This window comes from Larimichthys crocea, chromosome VIII (genome assembly GCF_000972845.2).
Source record: "Larimichthys crocea isolate SSNF chromosome VIII, L_crocea_2.0, whole genome shotgun sequence".
In the NCBI taxonomy this organism is placed as follows: Eukaryota; Metazoa; Chordata; class Actinopteri; family Sciaenidae; genus Larimichthys; species Larimichthys crocea.
Genome location: NC_040018.1, coordinates 12,665,537 through 12,682,290, shown reverse-complemented (window position 1 = coordinate 12,682,290; position 16,754 = coordinate 12,665,537). Strand labels below are relative to the sequence as shown.

Below are 16,754 nucleotides of genomic sequence, written 5' to 3'. Positions count from 1 at the left end.
ACAATTGTAAATGTAAAAGTGCCAAATCTTACAGAAGCGTATTGCTAAGACTAACTTGATAAGTTTCAGGTTATAACGTGATAAGTTGGTCTTGTTGTTAACATGTTGTTTATGCATTCTTAATGCATCATAACCAGGTAAAAAACATGCTGACAACATGTTAACAACACACGATCTCAGATATTAATTTCACATAATTCTGTTGTTCCCACTGGCTGATGAGCAGTAGGGTTAAACCATTTCTGTAAGCCTCTGGGTTGCACCCATGATTTAACATGCTACGGATCCTCTTATTGTCCTTTTCTTTCTTTTTGCTGTGTTGACTATAAAAATAAAACATTTTTATTGTAGTTTTATGACTGCATTATTCTTGTCAAGATAAAACTGCCTCTTTTTGCTCCACTGCTGCAATTTTTGACAAACAATCACATTGGTAGACAGTCGAGCTTTAACACCGTTCATCATTCTGTCATTAAAAACAAGCTGCATGAAGAAAGAGTTACGAAAGTGGTACTCACTCATTGCTGGTTTAGAATACAGATCATTATAATGACTATATGTCTTTAGAAAACAACATTTTCTTGTTTATTTGTTTGTTTTTTTTTAGTTACATTTTAACGTAACTTAGGGTTATGATCAGCAGGGGACATACTAGATGATGTGGTAAAATAATGACTCTGCTTTTAAGACATCCTCGGCACTCCACCATGTGAAATAGTTTTATTTCTATGACTTATTCTTTTTCACCTCTCTGCTATAGGACACATGGGCCTAATAGACAAGGGCAAAGAAATAAGAGGATCATAAGCATGTTAAAGTGTATCATGAAACTCCCAGGCATGCACAAATGGTTTAACCCTACTGCGCATCAATCATTAATTGAACTGGTTGAGGCTTAAATTTGATCCTTTTAGTGTTTGGTTAATAACAGTAAGCAGAACATGCGATCATAGAGGATGATTCGACTCTGAAATAACAACAAAAAAAGGAAAATATTGCAAAACCACATTAATGTTTTGCGTTTACCTACATTAGTCTTTTTCATATTGCACAAATATTAATGGGTAACAACAGTATGTGTGTTTCTCTGCAGACCAAGCGTATGCTGGTAGAGAAGATGGGTCGAGAGGCCGTGGAGTTGGGTCACGGAGAGGTCAGCATCACCGGTGTTGAGGAGAACACTTTAATTGCGAGTCTCTGTGACCTGCTGGAGAGGATCTGGAGCCACGGGCTGCAGGTTAAACAGGTAAGGAAAAAAACAATATTAAAGCAGTTGTTGGTACACTTGCATGTGACAGTGGTGGACATACAGCACTCAGAGCAAATAATGTTAATTGTATGTTAATAATGTTTTGTCTTTCAGGGTAAATCTGCCTTGTGGTCCCACCTGCTGCACTATCAGGAGAGCAAAGAGAAGAAAAATGCAACTCCCGGTGGTTTAGGACCTCCAGGTATGTGCTGAAATTAGTCACTTGATGAACAAAATGACATGCTTAATGTTAAAAGCTTAATAAACAGCTTAACGTCATTTTTTCCCCCACGTACCAGGTTTCATCCATGACACAGAGAGACGTAAATCTGATGGTGGTGGATCAGCCATGACACCTCTTAAAGTCTCCCTGATCCAGGACATGAGGTGAGGAGGACTGGGGGTTTTCTAAATGTGAGCTCAATAAAGGAATGAAGGGTGATGTGTCGCTCTGTTGTGTTAGCCGCTGGTCACTGTCAGAGGAAAGTAAGTTGGACTGACACTGCCCCCTTGTGGTGGACTGTCAAACAAAACAAACATGTTGCCATGCTGATGAAGTGGCGTTCTCTTCAGAGGATTTTTATGGAATCAGAATGATTAATGATTCAACGTATCCCAATTAAATAATCTATTAACCACTTCAGCAAAAGCTCCAGATAAAGCTTCTACAGTTCATTTATTATAGTGGCTCTTTGTCTCTGTTTTACAGATTTACAACTGCAAAGTTAGACTTCATGTAGTTACGAGTCTTCTACAGAATATATCCTGAAAAAAAGTTTCACTCTCTTATGTCAAAAAACGTGTTCATTAATTAAAATAATGAAAAAACTCAGTAACATTAATATAACTAACATATATACCACTAGTATTCCGGAAAGACACTGTCATTTTTAAAGTAATAGAACAGATGTTTAAAATGTTATATTACTATTATATCTGGATATTGTTTTTCTTACTTACATTAGGTATTCATAAATTTAAAAAAATCAGAAGTTATTCTGCTGAGATGTTCTCTTTATTTCAATTTAAAGTTGTGTTTTTGTCAAAGTAAATGTATTTATTTTATAATAAAGATGTAATAGTTAATTAGTATTAAGAACAAAGAGAGAAAAAAACCCCAAATACACACGCATATCTACACATACAGCACATATATACATGCACGGAGATGCTTACTACCTCACACACATGCCAGATTAAAAGAAGATTAGAAGAAATTCTTACAAAAGTTTGTTTTCAGGAGTGACTTATAGGCATATACAGACATGATAGATAGATACAGATATTATATTTAAATATGAGATTCTCCGGCAGGTCATTCCACAGTAGTGGTGCCATTACAGAAAGAGCTCTGTCGTTTTATAGTCTTTGCACATTTTGCATTTATTAGAGTGGAAATGAGGAAAAAGAGAGAGAGGAGATGACCTGCAGCAAAAGTCTTCGGCCACATGTGAGCAATTTAGATGACTACCGTCCCAGACCTCTTGGCCAGCCTGGTGCCCCAATTTCCTCAACATGTTTTAGTATATCTATATTAAACACTAATCCTTTCTGTGACCTCCCGAAGACAGCTGCAACGTTTGTGTGCCTTAGTGTTTGTGTGTGATGGAAGCCATCACCGTCATCACGTTATCTACCGTGTCCAGGCAGAGTTGAGGAGTCGGGGCTCGTGTTGCTGGAAGGATGCACAGTGTAACAGCACATTACTTCCAGCCTAATTACCAGACCCCCCGCCGGTCTGACTGAGAAGAGAGGAGGGGTCAGCTCAGGGCACAAACACTCATCTCTACTCCGCTGATAGACAGACCCTCCTCCACACCCATGTAAACGTCTGATGCTATGATCGTGAACACACTCTGTCAGCCCTCAGTGAGGTTAAATAATTGATGATACTGTTTTAATAGGCAGAATATTTTCACTCATTTCTCACGTTTTTAAGCTTATTAAAGATGATCACCTCACATCTGTTCCCCACTGTTTTCAAGGTATGATGTAGCAATAATAATGCATATAGTAGATGCTTTCCTCGTTGCTAGGGAGATAACGAGCAGAGAAAAGTGGGTTACTGGGTGTGAGGGAGGGAGGAGGGGGTGGAAGGTAGAGGAGGAGACGTGAGGAGCTCTTAGCAGACGAGTTCATGGCACAGGTGGAGTGGAAGGGAATGTGTCTGGACTGAAGTGGCTCCAAGCGGTGATATGGGACCACGTCTGTGGTTAAAAATGCTGCCACAACAGCAGGCGGGGACTCAGGGTGGGTAATGTTGGGCAAAGTCAGACTCATGATATAATATTCATCTATCACATTTGTAGTGCTGAGATGCTTGTTGATAAGTTGAGCGGTAGAAAATAATTGCTGCCTTCATTTGGCTTTTATCAAGCAAAAATGCTAAAACATCCACTGGTTTCAAACATGAGGATCTGAAATGTGACATTATTTCTGATGTTGTTATTGTCAGCATGGTGGCTGTTTTTAAGAGACTAAATGGCTCAGTGGTGCAGTAGTACTCCACCTGGGACGTACATCTTCATGTCTGCGTGGGTTCTCTCCGGATACTCTGACTTCCTTCCACAGTCCAAAAACATGCAAGTTAACTGGTGACTCTAAATTCTCATAGTTGTGGATGTGAGTGTGGATGGTTTGTCTCTGTGTCAGCCCTGTTGGTACGGTACTAATGTGCCCTGTCATCAGATGTCAGCTGGGATTGGGAACAGTTATGGAAATAGATGGATGGATACTTTTATTCTGCATTTTATGAGCTTCTTAAGTGTTTGTAAACTTTCTATACCAGACGTGTTTTCTTTCTGTATAACTTTATACTTTATTTATACTTTATTTATCCCACAACAGGGAAATTCACTTGTTACAGCAGCACAAAGTGTAATATACACTAAATAAGACATTTATTGTTGCAGTGTTATAAAAGATTTTGTGGTTAACCAGACAGATAGAGGTCCATTCTGAGTCTATATGCACAGGATCAGCCTCCAAACTAGTTGTGACTAGTTGTTAAAGGTCCAGAGTGTCAGATTGAAAGTAATATGCATAATTATGTTTTATTAGTCTTTAATCACCTGTAAAAAAAAAAAGAAAAAAAAAAAAGAATCATTATGTTTTTGTTACCCTAGAATGAGTCCGCCATGTTGACCTGCCATGTTTCTACAGTAGCCCTGAATGGACAAACCAAACACTGACTCTCAATAAGGCATTTTGTGTTTTACAGCCACCACAGTTTCTCTTCCCACACTTGGAAAAGGAGGGATGGATGTCACTGAATCCTACACACTGGTCCTTTTAAACTGAGATTTCAGAAACTTTCCCTCCTCAGCAGATAAATGTGTCAACTCTACACATAGATCAATCATTCTGCACAATGAAGCTTAAACATCAATAATAATGATGATTTTTTATTTTATTTTATCCCATTTCTGTATTGTCTCAGAAGAAAATGTTGCTGATCCTTACTTTTCTGATTTTATGCGTGAGCTCCAAACCTCTTCTGAACGTCTCAACCCGTCCTTTCATTTGCAGACACATTCAGAACATCAGTGAGATCAAGACAGATGTGGGTAAGGCCAGAGCCTGGGTGCGTCTCTCTATGGAGAAGAAGCTGCTGTCCAGACACCTGAAGCAGCTGCTTTCAGACCACGAGCTGACAAAGTGAGCACCAAAGTCAAACTCTGATGTTAAATACAACAATTACAACAACGGCCTTTTGTATTTCCTTATTCTGACCTTCTTTCTGTGTTTGTGGAGGAATGTCTGTCTGTCCGTCTGTCTCATTTGAAATTAAGATGACGTGTGATCTACCCATTTATAATACATTAACTCCTTTGAAAACGAAAAGCTTCATACTCAAGTCCACCGCCACATAAATAATTCACAGCCTCCTTCATAATTGATATCTGAGTGGTGAACTGGGTCGGGGGGGGTTCTCTCTGCCTTTTGTGACCTCATCGTTTGTTCTGTTTTATATCCAACAGTATTCACTTTGTCAGCTATTTGAAAATGAATGTTTTCCTCTGTCATGCTACTGACACTGCTGAGAAACATTAAGTGTTGGGAAACTGTTTATTTATTTTTACACTTTACTAAAACTATCATTTTCTTTTCAGAAAACTGTACAAGCGCTACGCCTTCCTCCGCTGTGATGATGAGAAGGAGCAGTTTCTGTACCACCTCCTGTCCTTTAATGCTGTGGATTACTTCTGCTTCACCAACGTCTTTACAACCATCAGTGAGTGCTATTTTAATCATCAAAACTCCTCGCAAACTAAGTGATTTTTATTTGATGTTTTCGCGTGACATTTATCTTCCGATCTGTCTCCCAGTGATCCCCTACCATGTGGTGGTTGTTCCCAGTAAGAAGCTTGGTGGCTCCATGTTCACAGCCAACCCTTGGGTGTGTGTTTCTGGGGAGCTGGCAGAGACCGGAGTCCTGCAGGTCCCCAGAAATACTCTGGAGATCACTTTTGAGGTTTGTGTTAACTCTCAGATAAAGGACAAGTCCACTCTGTGACAACTTTGGTCTTTTATTTTGTAGTTTTAGTGACTATCTCTATTATTCAGTTGAGTTGAACTCAGTGATATTGCTCCAGTGAAATCTAACAGTGCAAGAAACACGAGTGTATAAAATACAGACAGACTGCAAACGAGCCAACCGTTTAACAGATTATTGAAACTATATTTAAAGGTAAACTGAAAATGGTCATCTTAGATATGAATCTGTAAACTGTCTTCTGAAAATTGGACCCTTTGGCTGTTTTTTCTTTCAGAGACGTTTGGAAAAGTTGTGCTTTGTTTAAAACTATGAAAACCAAAGTATAATTATCTGACCACTTGTGGTTGTTTTCCTGTTGGACTTTTTGTTGGACTTCAAATTAAAGATATGAATGACCAAAACTATGAAAATAAAATCAAGTTGTAATAAAATGGAATTATTAACAAAATGAGCTCATGTCTTGAGTTTCACTTCTCTTTTGAGTGTTTGACGTCACCGTGCTTCTCTCTCCCTCTCTCAGTGCCAGAATCTGGGAAAGCTGACCACAGTGCAGATGGGTCATGATAACACAGGCCTCTACGCAAAGTGGCTGGTGGAGTGTGTGGTGGTCCGCAATGAGATCACAGGACATACCTACAAGTGAGCATGTCTTTTCGAGAGCAACATATCTGCTGTGATGTGGTTATGACTGCGGGGTTCTCAAAACATTGAACAAAACGTGCTTGCTGTGTAGGTTTCCGTGTGGCCGGTGGCTGGGGAAGGGTGTGGATGACGGCAGTTTGGAGAGGATCCTGGTGGGAGAGCTCATGACCCCCAGCACGGAGAACGATGAAAGGATGTGCCGCACGCCCCCGATGCAGCAATCCCCGGGGATGATGAGGAGGTTTGTTACCATCTCGCCAAACAGCAAACCAAGTAAGTTACTACCTAAATAATATTGGTTATCTTAAAAGCAGTGTTCTCCGCTGTCTTCTACGCTGCTAAAATTTCAAACGCATGAATGAGAAAACACAACGACAAACAGATTAAAAACCAGGATGGGGATTTGTGTCTCACAGCATCCTTGTTTATCTTTTTCCTCTCATCCAGAGTTAAACACAGGTCAGATCCAGGAGGGAGTGGGTGAGGCCATCAACGGGATTGTGAAGCACTTCCACAAGCCGGAGAAGGAGGTGAGAGACGGCAGTCTAGACAGGCCCCAACATGCAGTTCTATTATTCATCACAAATGAAGAATAACAGCTTTCTGCACTGGTGGTCCCCAAGCCCCTCAGTAACTGCGGGCTGTGTGGTGTAATTCTCATTGTTAGAATCATTGCTGGTTTCTTGAAATGAACATTATTCTCGATCATTTCTGGACAGTATTTTCTCTATTCTGAAGCACCAACATTGATAATTATTACTTATTAAGGCACGTGGTGTGTGTGGAGTTTGCCATTCAAAGGGGACACTTACTGAAGCTTTTTAAAGTGCACTGTTGATTACAGGTTGTAAGAGTCATTCTTTGTTTAGTCAAAGTACAAAGGATTGTTTTCTTACAGGGAATTTCCCTCCACTTCTGCTGCACCTCTTTACAGCACTGATAGAACAACGTAGGAAGCTGCTAACAATGGAAATAGTCTCTTACTTACTAAATGCCCCTCATTGTCATGCTGATATGACGGCTACAACATATTTCTCCATGATCTCATAATTAATATAACACTCAGTGAACTAAGTAACTCTTCAGATCATGATGATTTATTACTTGGAAATTGTTTTTTTTTAAATATAATATGACCCGTGACACCTCAGAACTCTGCAAGATGTACGTTTTTAATAAAATCTAGAATGTGTGCTCCATTTAATCGAGACAATAACTGGCTTATAATCAGTAAATGACTACATGTATTTTCCCCTCTGCAGAGAGGCAGTCTGACTCTTCTCCTCTGTGGGGAGTATGGCCTCGTTTGGGCTCTGGAGCAAGTTTTCCAGCACGGTTTCAAATCACCTCGACTCTTTAAGAACGTCTTCATCTGGGACTTCTTAGGTAAAAACTTCTAACTTATATTACTCAAGACCCATTGTCTGTTTGAAATGTGTTGACATTCCCTCAAAAGCTTCCTCATATTACTGTGTAATGTCTTTGATTATATTATTATATGTCTGTTTTTTTTGCTTTCACAGAAAAGTCACAAGTGTATTTTGAAAGTGCGGAGCAGCGCGAGGTGACTCCAGATGAAAACTGGCAAACCAGAGTGCGCCACTTCTGCCGCTTCATGCGCGCCATCAACAACACATCTAGAAACATCGGCAAGGATGGGAAGTTCCAGATGCTCGTCTGTCTGGGTGCAAGGTAGGCAGGCAGCATTCACTAACCACCCGACATATCAGCTACGGCCATGTGCCTAGTATATGTATCTACGTCGTGAGCCGTTAATGCACATTTATAAATCAAGGTTAAGTCTCCAGGATCAATCGATCAATTAATCCTTCCTGCTAAAATGACTTTGGTTAAGACATTGAATCCCTGACAGTTGTGGATGCACTGCTCTGTGTCTGACTTTGCATCCTGACCTGAAAGGAAGTGAAAGCGATCTCTCCTTTGAGGATTCTTAAAGTATCAGATATTTTATTGGTTTCCTTCAGCTCTTCCTCTCTGCTGAAGACTGCCTGTGCATTAAAGTGCATATTGATGCAGTGATTTGTTTGCTGATGTACATCTGTGTTTTTATCCTTTTTCTACCTATGAGTTTTCTTTACAAAATAGAAATACTGCAGCAATTAATTTATTTTATTTCTTTCATTTTTATTTTGAGAAATTTCGTTGCAGACAATGGTGATAATTGATTATCGTTCATGTCATTTCTCAACAAAACAGTCTTTAGGTTCTTGGAAAACAAGTGACAAAACAAGTAATTTACAGACAACAGGATTATCTCTGTTTCCTGACATTTCATTGTCTGTGCATGATAATGATTGATCAGTTAATTGAAAAGCAGTTAAATGAAATACAAAAACAGACAGATTAATCACTAATAAATCTAATTGTTAATTTAGATTTTAACTACAGATTTTAACTGCCTGAAATGAGCTTCTACACTGTCACAGTTTAAAATTATTATTTTATTGGAAATAGCTGACTGTGTGTTCTTTTCTCAGGGACCATCTGCTGCATCACTGGATCGCTCTGCTCGCAGACTGTCCAATCACTGCTCAGATGTACGAGGACACTGCACTGATCAAGGACCGCTCATTGGTAAACTCTCTGATCAGAGTGCTACAGACTCTGCAGGAGTTCAACATCACCCTGGAAGCTTCTCTTGTCAAAGGTGTTGGTATCTAAACCAAACCAACTTCCCAACAGTTGTACCTGACCAGAAAGATCACTGGGGACCACTAAAAAAATCAATAACTGAACCTTTTATATGCAGGAACTGACTTGAACAAAGGACATTTTCTGGCTTATATTAAAGCTACTGTTACATTTGCCATATACAAAGTGCAATGAGCCTTTCAAGATATGTTGTTATTTTTATCCTCAATGATGTTGCCATTAGATGTTAAAAATATGTTTTCTATTATGAACCATGATTTCACATTATTGACCTACTTGTGCTATAATGTTTTATTGAAAGCTAAATATTTTCATTGTTATCGTGAACTGCTGACAATGGCTATATTTAAGGGGAAGTGAGGATCAAAACTGTTAATATATTTTCAGAGAAAAACAGTATTATTTTGTTTAACCAGTCAAGTTGCTTGCTCTGTTGTCAACTCAGATTCCAGTGTCATTACGCAGAGCTTAAAGCAAATGATGTAGAAGTATGCTTTATAAGTATGTGTATGACAGGGGGTTTGTAGTGTGGAAGGATGATCCACCTACGTAGAAATAAAAAAAGGCTACAGGTTACATTTGGTTCTTTCCCTGAGAAATGTACAAGTATGCAGATCTTTTACATGGAATACCTTCAGCAGAGAAAATTATCCTTCTTGCATGATAATAAGACTGTGGGGCTCATGGCTGTATCCAGTGACGGACATTATGCTCAATTGGATAAAGGAAAACACCCCAAGTCTTTGTGTTCTCCAAGAGATGCTTGACCTGACATTCTGTGCAAAGTGGATTACAATGACAGCCTTCATGTAAATACCTCCAGCCCGCCCTTTCCCCTACCATCATCCCAGCCCTTACACACTACACCTGCCCTTTTCTCTGAACATAAAAACAGTGTGATGATCCGTGTAGACTCCTTGTGATAAGGGATGATCTCCTGCTTCCCACGTGAGGAGCACAAAGGACGACTCTTCCCCCCCTTCCTGATTTTGTCATCATGGTTTCTTGCTATGCAATATTCACAAGAGAGAAAATTCAACCCCCTACAGACTCCATATCGCGGAGGACTCCTCTGTTACATACATTGATCTTTACTGTGCAGAAACAAGAGATTTGATATGTGAAGGACTTCTTTTCTGTGCCAACAACGTCTGGAATGACTGTGTTGTACTCGTCTGTGTACGACCCACACATGAGCATCTTGGGAGATATATATATTTTTGTTTTCCAATACTGTTGTACATTTATTGACATAGCTGTGTAATGTAGTGTTTACTAAGTGAGCAACAGTGTACAGTGTAAAAATATATTAAGAATAAAGCATCTGTAATGCGTTAAAGTGGATTTAATTAAGAGTTTGCGAGTTATTCACTAATAGATTTAATAATCATCTTCTCAAGGTGCTTTTTCAGCTGAGGAAATATGCTGAATATTTACTGGTTTTATTAGTCAAAATAAATGTGTTGCTTCTGGACTACTGGTAAGGCAAAACAAGCAATGTGAAAAGGTGATTTATGGAATATTTTCTCAGATTTTATATGCAGATGATTCATTAAATTATGACAAAAAATAATGGACAGTGACATAAAAGAATAATTGTTAGTTGAAGTCTAATCTAAACTATGTTTTGGTCAATTTTCGTTCTACTTTGTATTTATTAAAAACAAAATATTTAAACTACATCTCTGAATTCAACCTTCTAATCGTAGTTGAAAAGTAATACAGTTGTTATTTCATTGTTATTGGCGTTAACAAGTTGTACACGGACAGCTTTATATTCGCTGCTGAACGCGCCTTCTCAGCTGAGAAAATGTCAACAAACTCTTCGCGCCATGTCAAATAGCTGTTTATCTTTAAAGCCTTTGGCCAGGTGCTTTGTGGGAGTTGGAGTTTTAAAGGAAAGCCGTTAACTGTGACGATACAAAGCTCTCCCGCTCTTTCACTACGCCTCCCATCATTCATGTGTCCTGTGGCGTGCGCGACGTTTGCGGCGATTGGCTGAACGCAGGTTCAAACTCGACGGCTGCACTCCTTATTTGGTCATTGTGCGCTCAAGCCCTTTCATTCCGGCTTTTTATGCTAATGACATTCTAATGGCCAGCTGTATGCGTTAGTAGTAAGGAGCATGCGCAGTGCGTCCAAAAAATACGGCGAAGATTCAAAGTTTTTGTTCAGTAAGTGCATTCTTATTCCTCTTAGGCAGAAATTACATTCATACAGTTTTTAAGCGGTTTGTTGTGCGCGTGTAGACCGGTCGTAATGTGGCGTAACTGTAGCCTGACGCGTGCGCTCGCGGTCGTCGCGAGCTGAACGTACAAAGACTAACCGACAATGGAATAACGTGGAAGTGAACGAGCGCGTCGCGTGGTGATGGTAGCACTGTCGGCTAGCTAGCATGCTAACAGCTAACAACAATGAGCCATATTTGGCGCTCTGGCGGGCAAAAGTTAGAGTTTAAAGGGAAGGATGTGTCCATGGCAACTTTTTACATTTCATTAAAACGTTGACACCACGTGTGAATTATATCAAGTTGACGGTTGTTGTTTGTTTTTTTTTTAGACACGCGTGTTACGTTACACATAATTGAACGAATAGCCCGGTAGCTTTTTGTTTCTTCACTTCAGAAAGCGCTGCTGCCCGCTTCTTGTTTCGACTTCTCGCTGCAAACAAATCAACAGCTGAACAACGTCTTGCATTAAATATTCCCATTGTTTTTTTTTGGTGCTCGCAAATTTCCAAAGTTTCCAGTTTGCTGACCGAAGTTGAGAAAAGACACACTGACGCCGAGTTAACGATAGTAAAACGTCGTGTTGTGGTGGGTGTAACGTTTGTGTGATTTGCACAACCGAGCGGAGCGTTTGAAAGTTTAGGGAGCATGAATCACTTACTACTGCATCAAATGTAACCCAGATGGTCCGTGTGTTTAGTTTGCTTGACAACACGCCCGATAACGTGAGGTTATAGCGTTAGTTTGATGTCAGTGTTGTCTTATTTTGGGTGTTTTGGTGTTCCCGCAACTCGGCTTTGGAAGAAGAAATCCAAACACACTTGTGTGTTATTGCTTCAGCCAAAGTTAGTTTAGCCACTTTCAGTTGTTTATGCGCTTTAAAGGCGTTCAACTTGTATCCAACAGGTTAGTTTGATACAGGAAATGTTAAAATTATAGGTTAAGAATGGTTTACTTATTGTGTGTGTGTATGTGTGTGTGTAGGGACCGCCCCCTTTCAGTAGTAGAAAGCGCAACTGTCTGCAGACATCCACGGTGCTTATTACGGCGCTGGGACAATTACTCATCTTTTTGTTTTCTGTTTCCAGTTTTTTTGCCATAACGCTGACCAACAGACAGACTATGTTTGGCTTTCACAAGTCAAAGATCTACCGGAGTAACGACGGCTGTTGCATCTGCAAGACCAAGTCCTCCAGTTCACGCTTCACAGACAGCAGTCGATATGAAGAGACGTTCAGACTGTGTTTTGGGTAAGAGCCTCTCATTCATTCATTTTGTGGGTGTGTACGATTTTTTTTAGTATGGCTGATTCTGCTCGTGTGTATGCTGTGAATATAGAGTGAATTAATGCATCAGGATGTTAAACTTTGATTTCAAAGGCTGTCAGAAGATCGTGTTGGAGACATCTGCAATGCCTGTGTGTTGCTGGTGAAAAGGTGGAAGAAGCTCCCTAATGGCTCCAAGAAGAACTGGAACCATGTAAGTGATGTTTGATTACAGCAGTGATGATTTATTGCCATGTTGCAGCTTTTTAAATTACCTTTTTGTCTGACTCAGGTGGTGGATGCCAGAGCTGGGCCGGGCTTCAAGGTGACAAAACCCAAGAAGATGAAGAACAGCGATGGGAAAAAGAAAAGCAAGCTAAAGAAGCTCCACAAGTTAAAGAGACAAAGTAAGTTGTTTTTAAAAAAATATTAACGAGTGACTTGTATGTTAAGAGATTTGTCTTGTTTTTATAAATTTTATTTGAAGCTAGTCAGACAAGGAATATTTGTTTACTTAAAGTGTGCAGCATGCTTGAAGAAGTGACTGATATCATAATACCACTAAAACATGCAACTTCCCTGTTTGTTTTTCTTCTCAGCCCAAACTATCAACCTGATTTAAAAAATATATATATATATATATATATACTGTTTAGCAGCATCTTGTGGTTCTTTGGGTTAGAGCACACGCTGTGTGTCTACAGAGTGTTGACATTCACATCACTCTGTAGACAGTTTTGATTAAAATAATTGTTCACGTTTTTCTGTACATGAAAAAATGTCCAAATTACCAGTGCTATATTTTCTAGTTGATGTGTTGTGTGTTGATAACTCAAATATATTAATAAATATGAACTCTTCTGTGTCAGTAAACTGAACACATTTTGGGTTTGGAATTGGGGGATTGTCTATAAGACAATAAAAGTAGTTTTAATATGTCAAGTTAAACATTGAAAAATTAATTATTTCCACTGGTCCTTGAAGGTTTGTCAATTTGAGGTGGAAGGGGGAAAAAAAAATCAAGACCAAGAATATTTTTTTAAATGGATATAGACCTGGTCATTGAGTGTTTATATCTTGTACAAGGGTAAAGTTCTTCTGACTTAGATATTTTTATTTATTTAATTGAGAGATTTTCAGGTCTCTTTAGTTGTCTGTGAGCGTCTGTACAGCCGTCTCAAACTGTGCTGTGTCAGGTCCTTGAATTTGACATTTTAAGGTGTGGGAACCCTATTCACTACTTTTGTACATCTGACATTTTATAGACAATCAAAAAAATGATTATTAATGAACACGATTGGTAGTTGTTTCCCAGTTTTGTGTATTTGTGGGTTTCAGTGTTTGTTTGACTTGCTCTCAATGTACTTATTAATGTATTTATTAAATGGTGAACATTTCCCAGAATATTGAGACTGTTCATAAATTCCCCATCTCATCAGTGTCAAAATTGTGCCTACTGAATCATGGTTAAGAAGAAAAACTTTAGTCAGCACTTTACCAAATCAATGTGATGACAGTGTTTCATTTGTTCATCTTTTGTTTTCCAAGCAGACTCAGATGCCCTCAGTACAACCTCCAGTGTGTCTCCTGGGCAGTCCCCCAGCTACAGCAACCAGTCAGATGATGGCTCAGACATCGAGTCCAAACAAAGACGCCCGACTCCCACCATCTTCTCTTTCCTGGACCGTTCCTATTGGAAAAGGTTACTGCTCTTATTGAACAGACAATGTGCAGGACACCTTTTTTTAAAAGCTGTGTTTTGAACATGATTTAACTCAAAGGGTTGTCTCTTGTTTCTCTTTTTAGACAAAAGGTGTGCTGTGGGATTGTCTATAAGGGTCGATTTGGAGAGGTGATCATTGATCCTCGACTGTTCAAGCCCTGCTGCAGCTCCAAAAAGCAGAAGACACTGGCATCCACACAAGTGGCCGCACGCCTTCCCGACACGCTTCCTCCACAGCTCCCAGAAGACGTGAAAGAAACCTGGTGATTGCTTTTGTTAAATCCCCCTGTAGGGTTATCCATGGCATCCGCCTGGATTTGTCTCCAGTGGAAGACCTCCCCATTTTCACTCCTCCAATTATATCTGTTAGCTAGATGTTACTTTTATATGTAATATTCCTTTTTATATGCGTATTTTTTAAAATTTTGTATAGAGTTGATTTTCTTTTTTTATAAAAAACAAAAAAGAAGAAAAAAACGTATGGGCATTAGTGTTATTTATAGGATGAGAATTTTGTCAAGGCTCTGTTTCTAATTATGAATTATTTTTGGTTATTTTGTATTACATGATTGACGTTTTGTAAATATTTTGTCACCTTTTCGTACATATCAAGACCGTTCTATTTTTTACTTTAATTTGTCAAATTGCAAGTGTGCATATGAAAGACACCAGCTATTCTAATACCAGCTTTTTCTGTTTGTTGGAGTGGCCCTTCAGCAGTGTTTGGTCGTTTGTTTGATCCATGTGTGCAAATGTGGGAGTCTGTAGGATTTTTAGTGCACAAGTGGCTGTTGATTACACCAGGGATCATTAGTAAAACTGTTATCGTTAGAGAACTGTTCTCGATTAATTTAATGAGCTTTTAATGTGTGTCTGTGTGGATGAGAACAAAATAATCTCTCTGACATTTTCACAGCTTAAGCATGCCACACGTTTGAAACACTCCATGCATGCAGTACATTCCACTGCCTTTTGGAATGACAAAAGTGATTTTATTTATTTCTTTTGTACAGCCTCCAATGAAATGAAAATGCATGTTGTAAAGCAAATGTTTTTTAAAATGGATTTTGTAAATACAGTGCTTTGGCTCTTGGTACATCCAACCCTCTTTTTTTAAATTTTATTTTTTTTATTGCAGAATGGCAAACCACTACTTCTGTAAAGAACATTTTTGCGTGTGTGAAAGATGCTTTACGCTATTCACTTTTAGCACATTGTCACATCTAATCTTCTCAAACGCATTACTTTACAGGTGTGCAGAGCTGCATCCTGTGGTGTGTTCAGAAATGTGTGTAGATTGCAGGGAAAGCTAAATGCTAAACTGCAGCGTCAGAGTGCTGCAATATTCCTTATCTGTTTGATAAAGGCATGCAGTTCTCAGAAGCTGAACATACAGGAAATACATGACATGTTTAACGGATACATTTTTGGCAGACAAATGTTAGAGAAAATGTGTTTGTGGTCGTCATTGCTGTGATTTATCTTCAGAAGCAATTGTCAAAGTTCAAACTATGCAGACGTTTTGAATGTGAGAAGTGCTCTTTCTGTCACTTTCGCTTATGTAGCGTAAAGTGATCAATCCTTTTCAACCAAATTGGCTTGTCAAAAGCATCCATTATTTCAGCAATAATTTTACACTTACTAATCCTAATCACAATTCATAACTGTTTCAAGATATTTCTTATGTGTGTCATGTTAAAATAATGCTCAGATTGCACGGTTTTAGCCATGGTACATACTGTGTCTCAAATTAATACTGCAGTGACAACGGTTGTTTTGTTTTGTGGTTGTTGTTTTTTTTGTGCGTTGCATTATTGCAGCTGTTTTCAAACTTCATGAATTGACAGGCGATGCTCTGTAAAGTTGCTTAATATATGAACTTTTCTGCGGCAGGGTAGTTAAATGCTGAACATGTTTTATGATTCTTATTAAAAGGAGAAATGCTGCTCCGTTTTTAAGATGGGAAAATAAGCTTGTTTTTGTCCTTAGGGAGTTGCCATATTATTTTTTTTGAGAGGTACATTTTGGGATGTGAGATGTGCCTTAATGAATTACCTGACCATTATGATTATCATGTAATTTATATTTATTTATTGCAAAACTTTTTTTTTTTAACTGAATTTTTGATCATTTGTGTAGAGCCATTCGGAAAGTCTGTTATTAATTTTGTGCACTTCCTTTGAACATGCAATGTAAATTTTTTTTTAATGCTTCTTTTGTATACTGTACCACAAAGTAGATCTCTGTATTGTAATAAAAAAAAGAAAGGGGAAAAGAAGAGTGCGTGTGTTATTTATGTGTACCTGTAGGTGGCGCACAAGAGCTGCACAGAGGACAGTATTTAATCAAGCACTGATTGATCTTAGCTTGGTTATTTAAGTTTTCTCTCTGATGCTAATGAAATGTTTTTTTATGGGTAAACCAAAGTCTGTGACCTGATTAGGAGCTCTACTGCACAGGTATTGATGTCAGCTGTT

The 16,754-nt window shown here is 38.8% G+C and overlaps 2 protein-coding genes across 9 annotated transcripts in view; both read left to right on the top strand.

The window, feature by feature from the left end:
* Positions 1-10,406, top strand: part of dennd5a (DENN/MADD domain containing 5A) — a 33,566-nt gene extending 23,160 nt beyond the window's left edge. For 4 of the 5 annotated variants that reach the window (XM_019276406.2, XM_010730925.3, XM_010730919.3 and 1 more), the window contains 12 exons: positions 1,094-1,246; positions 1,364-1,451; positions 1,549-1,636; positions 4,778-4,906; positions 5,362-5,483; positions 5,578-5,723; positions 6,268-6,386; positions 6,481-6,662; positions 6,837-6,919; positions 7,652-7,775; positions 7,913-8,081; positions 8,888-10,406. In XM_019276406.2, the coding sequence (XP_019131951.2) occupies positions 1,094-1,246; positions 1,364-1,451; positions 1,549-1,636; positions 4,778-4,906; positions 5,362-5,483; positions 5,578-5,723; positions 6,268-6,386; positions 6,481-6,662; positions 6,837-6,919; positions 7,652-7,775; positions 7,913-8,081; positions 8,888-9,071 (1,587 nt within the window). In that variant the 3' untranslated portion in view covers positions 9,072-10,406. Of the gene's footprint in view, positions 1-1,093; positions 1,247-1,363; positions 1,452-1,548; positions 1,637-2,895; positions 3,228-4,777; positions 4,907-5,361; positions 5,484-5,577; positions 5,724-6,267; positions 6,387-6,480; positions 6,663-6,836; positions 6,920-7,651; positions 7,776-7,912; positions 8,082-8,887 lie in introns of those variants that run through there. The other variant, XM_027281077.1, reaches the window with a different exon arrangement.
* A 610-nt stretch (positions 10,407-11,016) lies between these two features.
* On the top strand, positions 11,017-16,552 carry sinhcafl (SIN3-HDAC complex associated factor, like). Of its 4 annotated transcripts, none has more exons than XM_010730943.3 (6): positions 11,017-11,236; positions 12,378-12,539; positions 12,669-12,768; positions 12,847-12,961; positions 14,103-14,256; positions 14,361-16,552. In XM_010730943.3, the coding sequence occupies exons 2-6, from the start codon at positions 12,412-12,414 to the stop codon at positions 14,542-14,544; spliced, it is 681 nt and encodes a 226-aa protein (XP_010729245.1). In that variant the 5' UTR covers positions 11,017-11,236; positions 12,378-12,411; the 3' UTR covers positions 14,545-16,552. The 4 variants fall into 4 exon arrangements, with proteins under 4 accessions (XP_010729245.1, XP_010729254.1, XP_019131934.1 ...); XM_010730952.3 differs by lacking the exon at positions 11,017-11,236 and adding an exon at positions 11,252-11,877; XM_019276389.2 differs by lacking the exon at positions 11,017-11,236 and adding an exon at positions 11,910-12,195 and having other exon boundaries at positions 14,106-14,256.
* Positions 16,553-16,754: the final 202 nt, after the last annotated feature.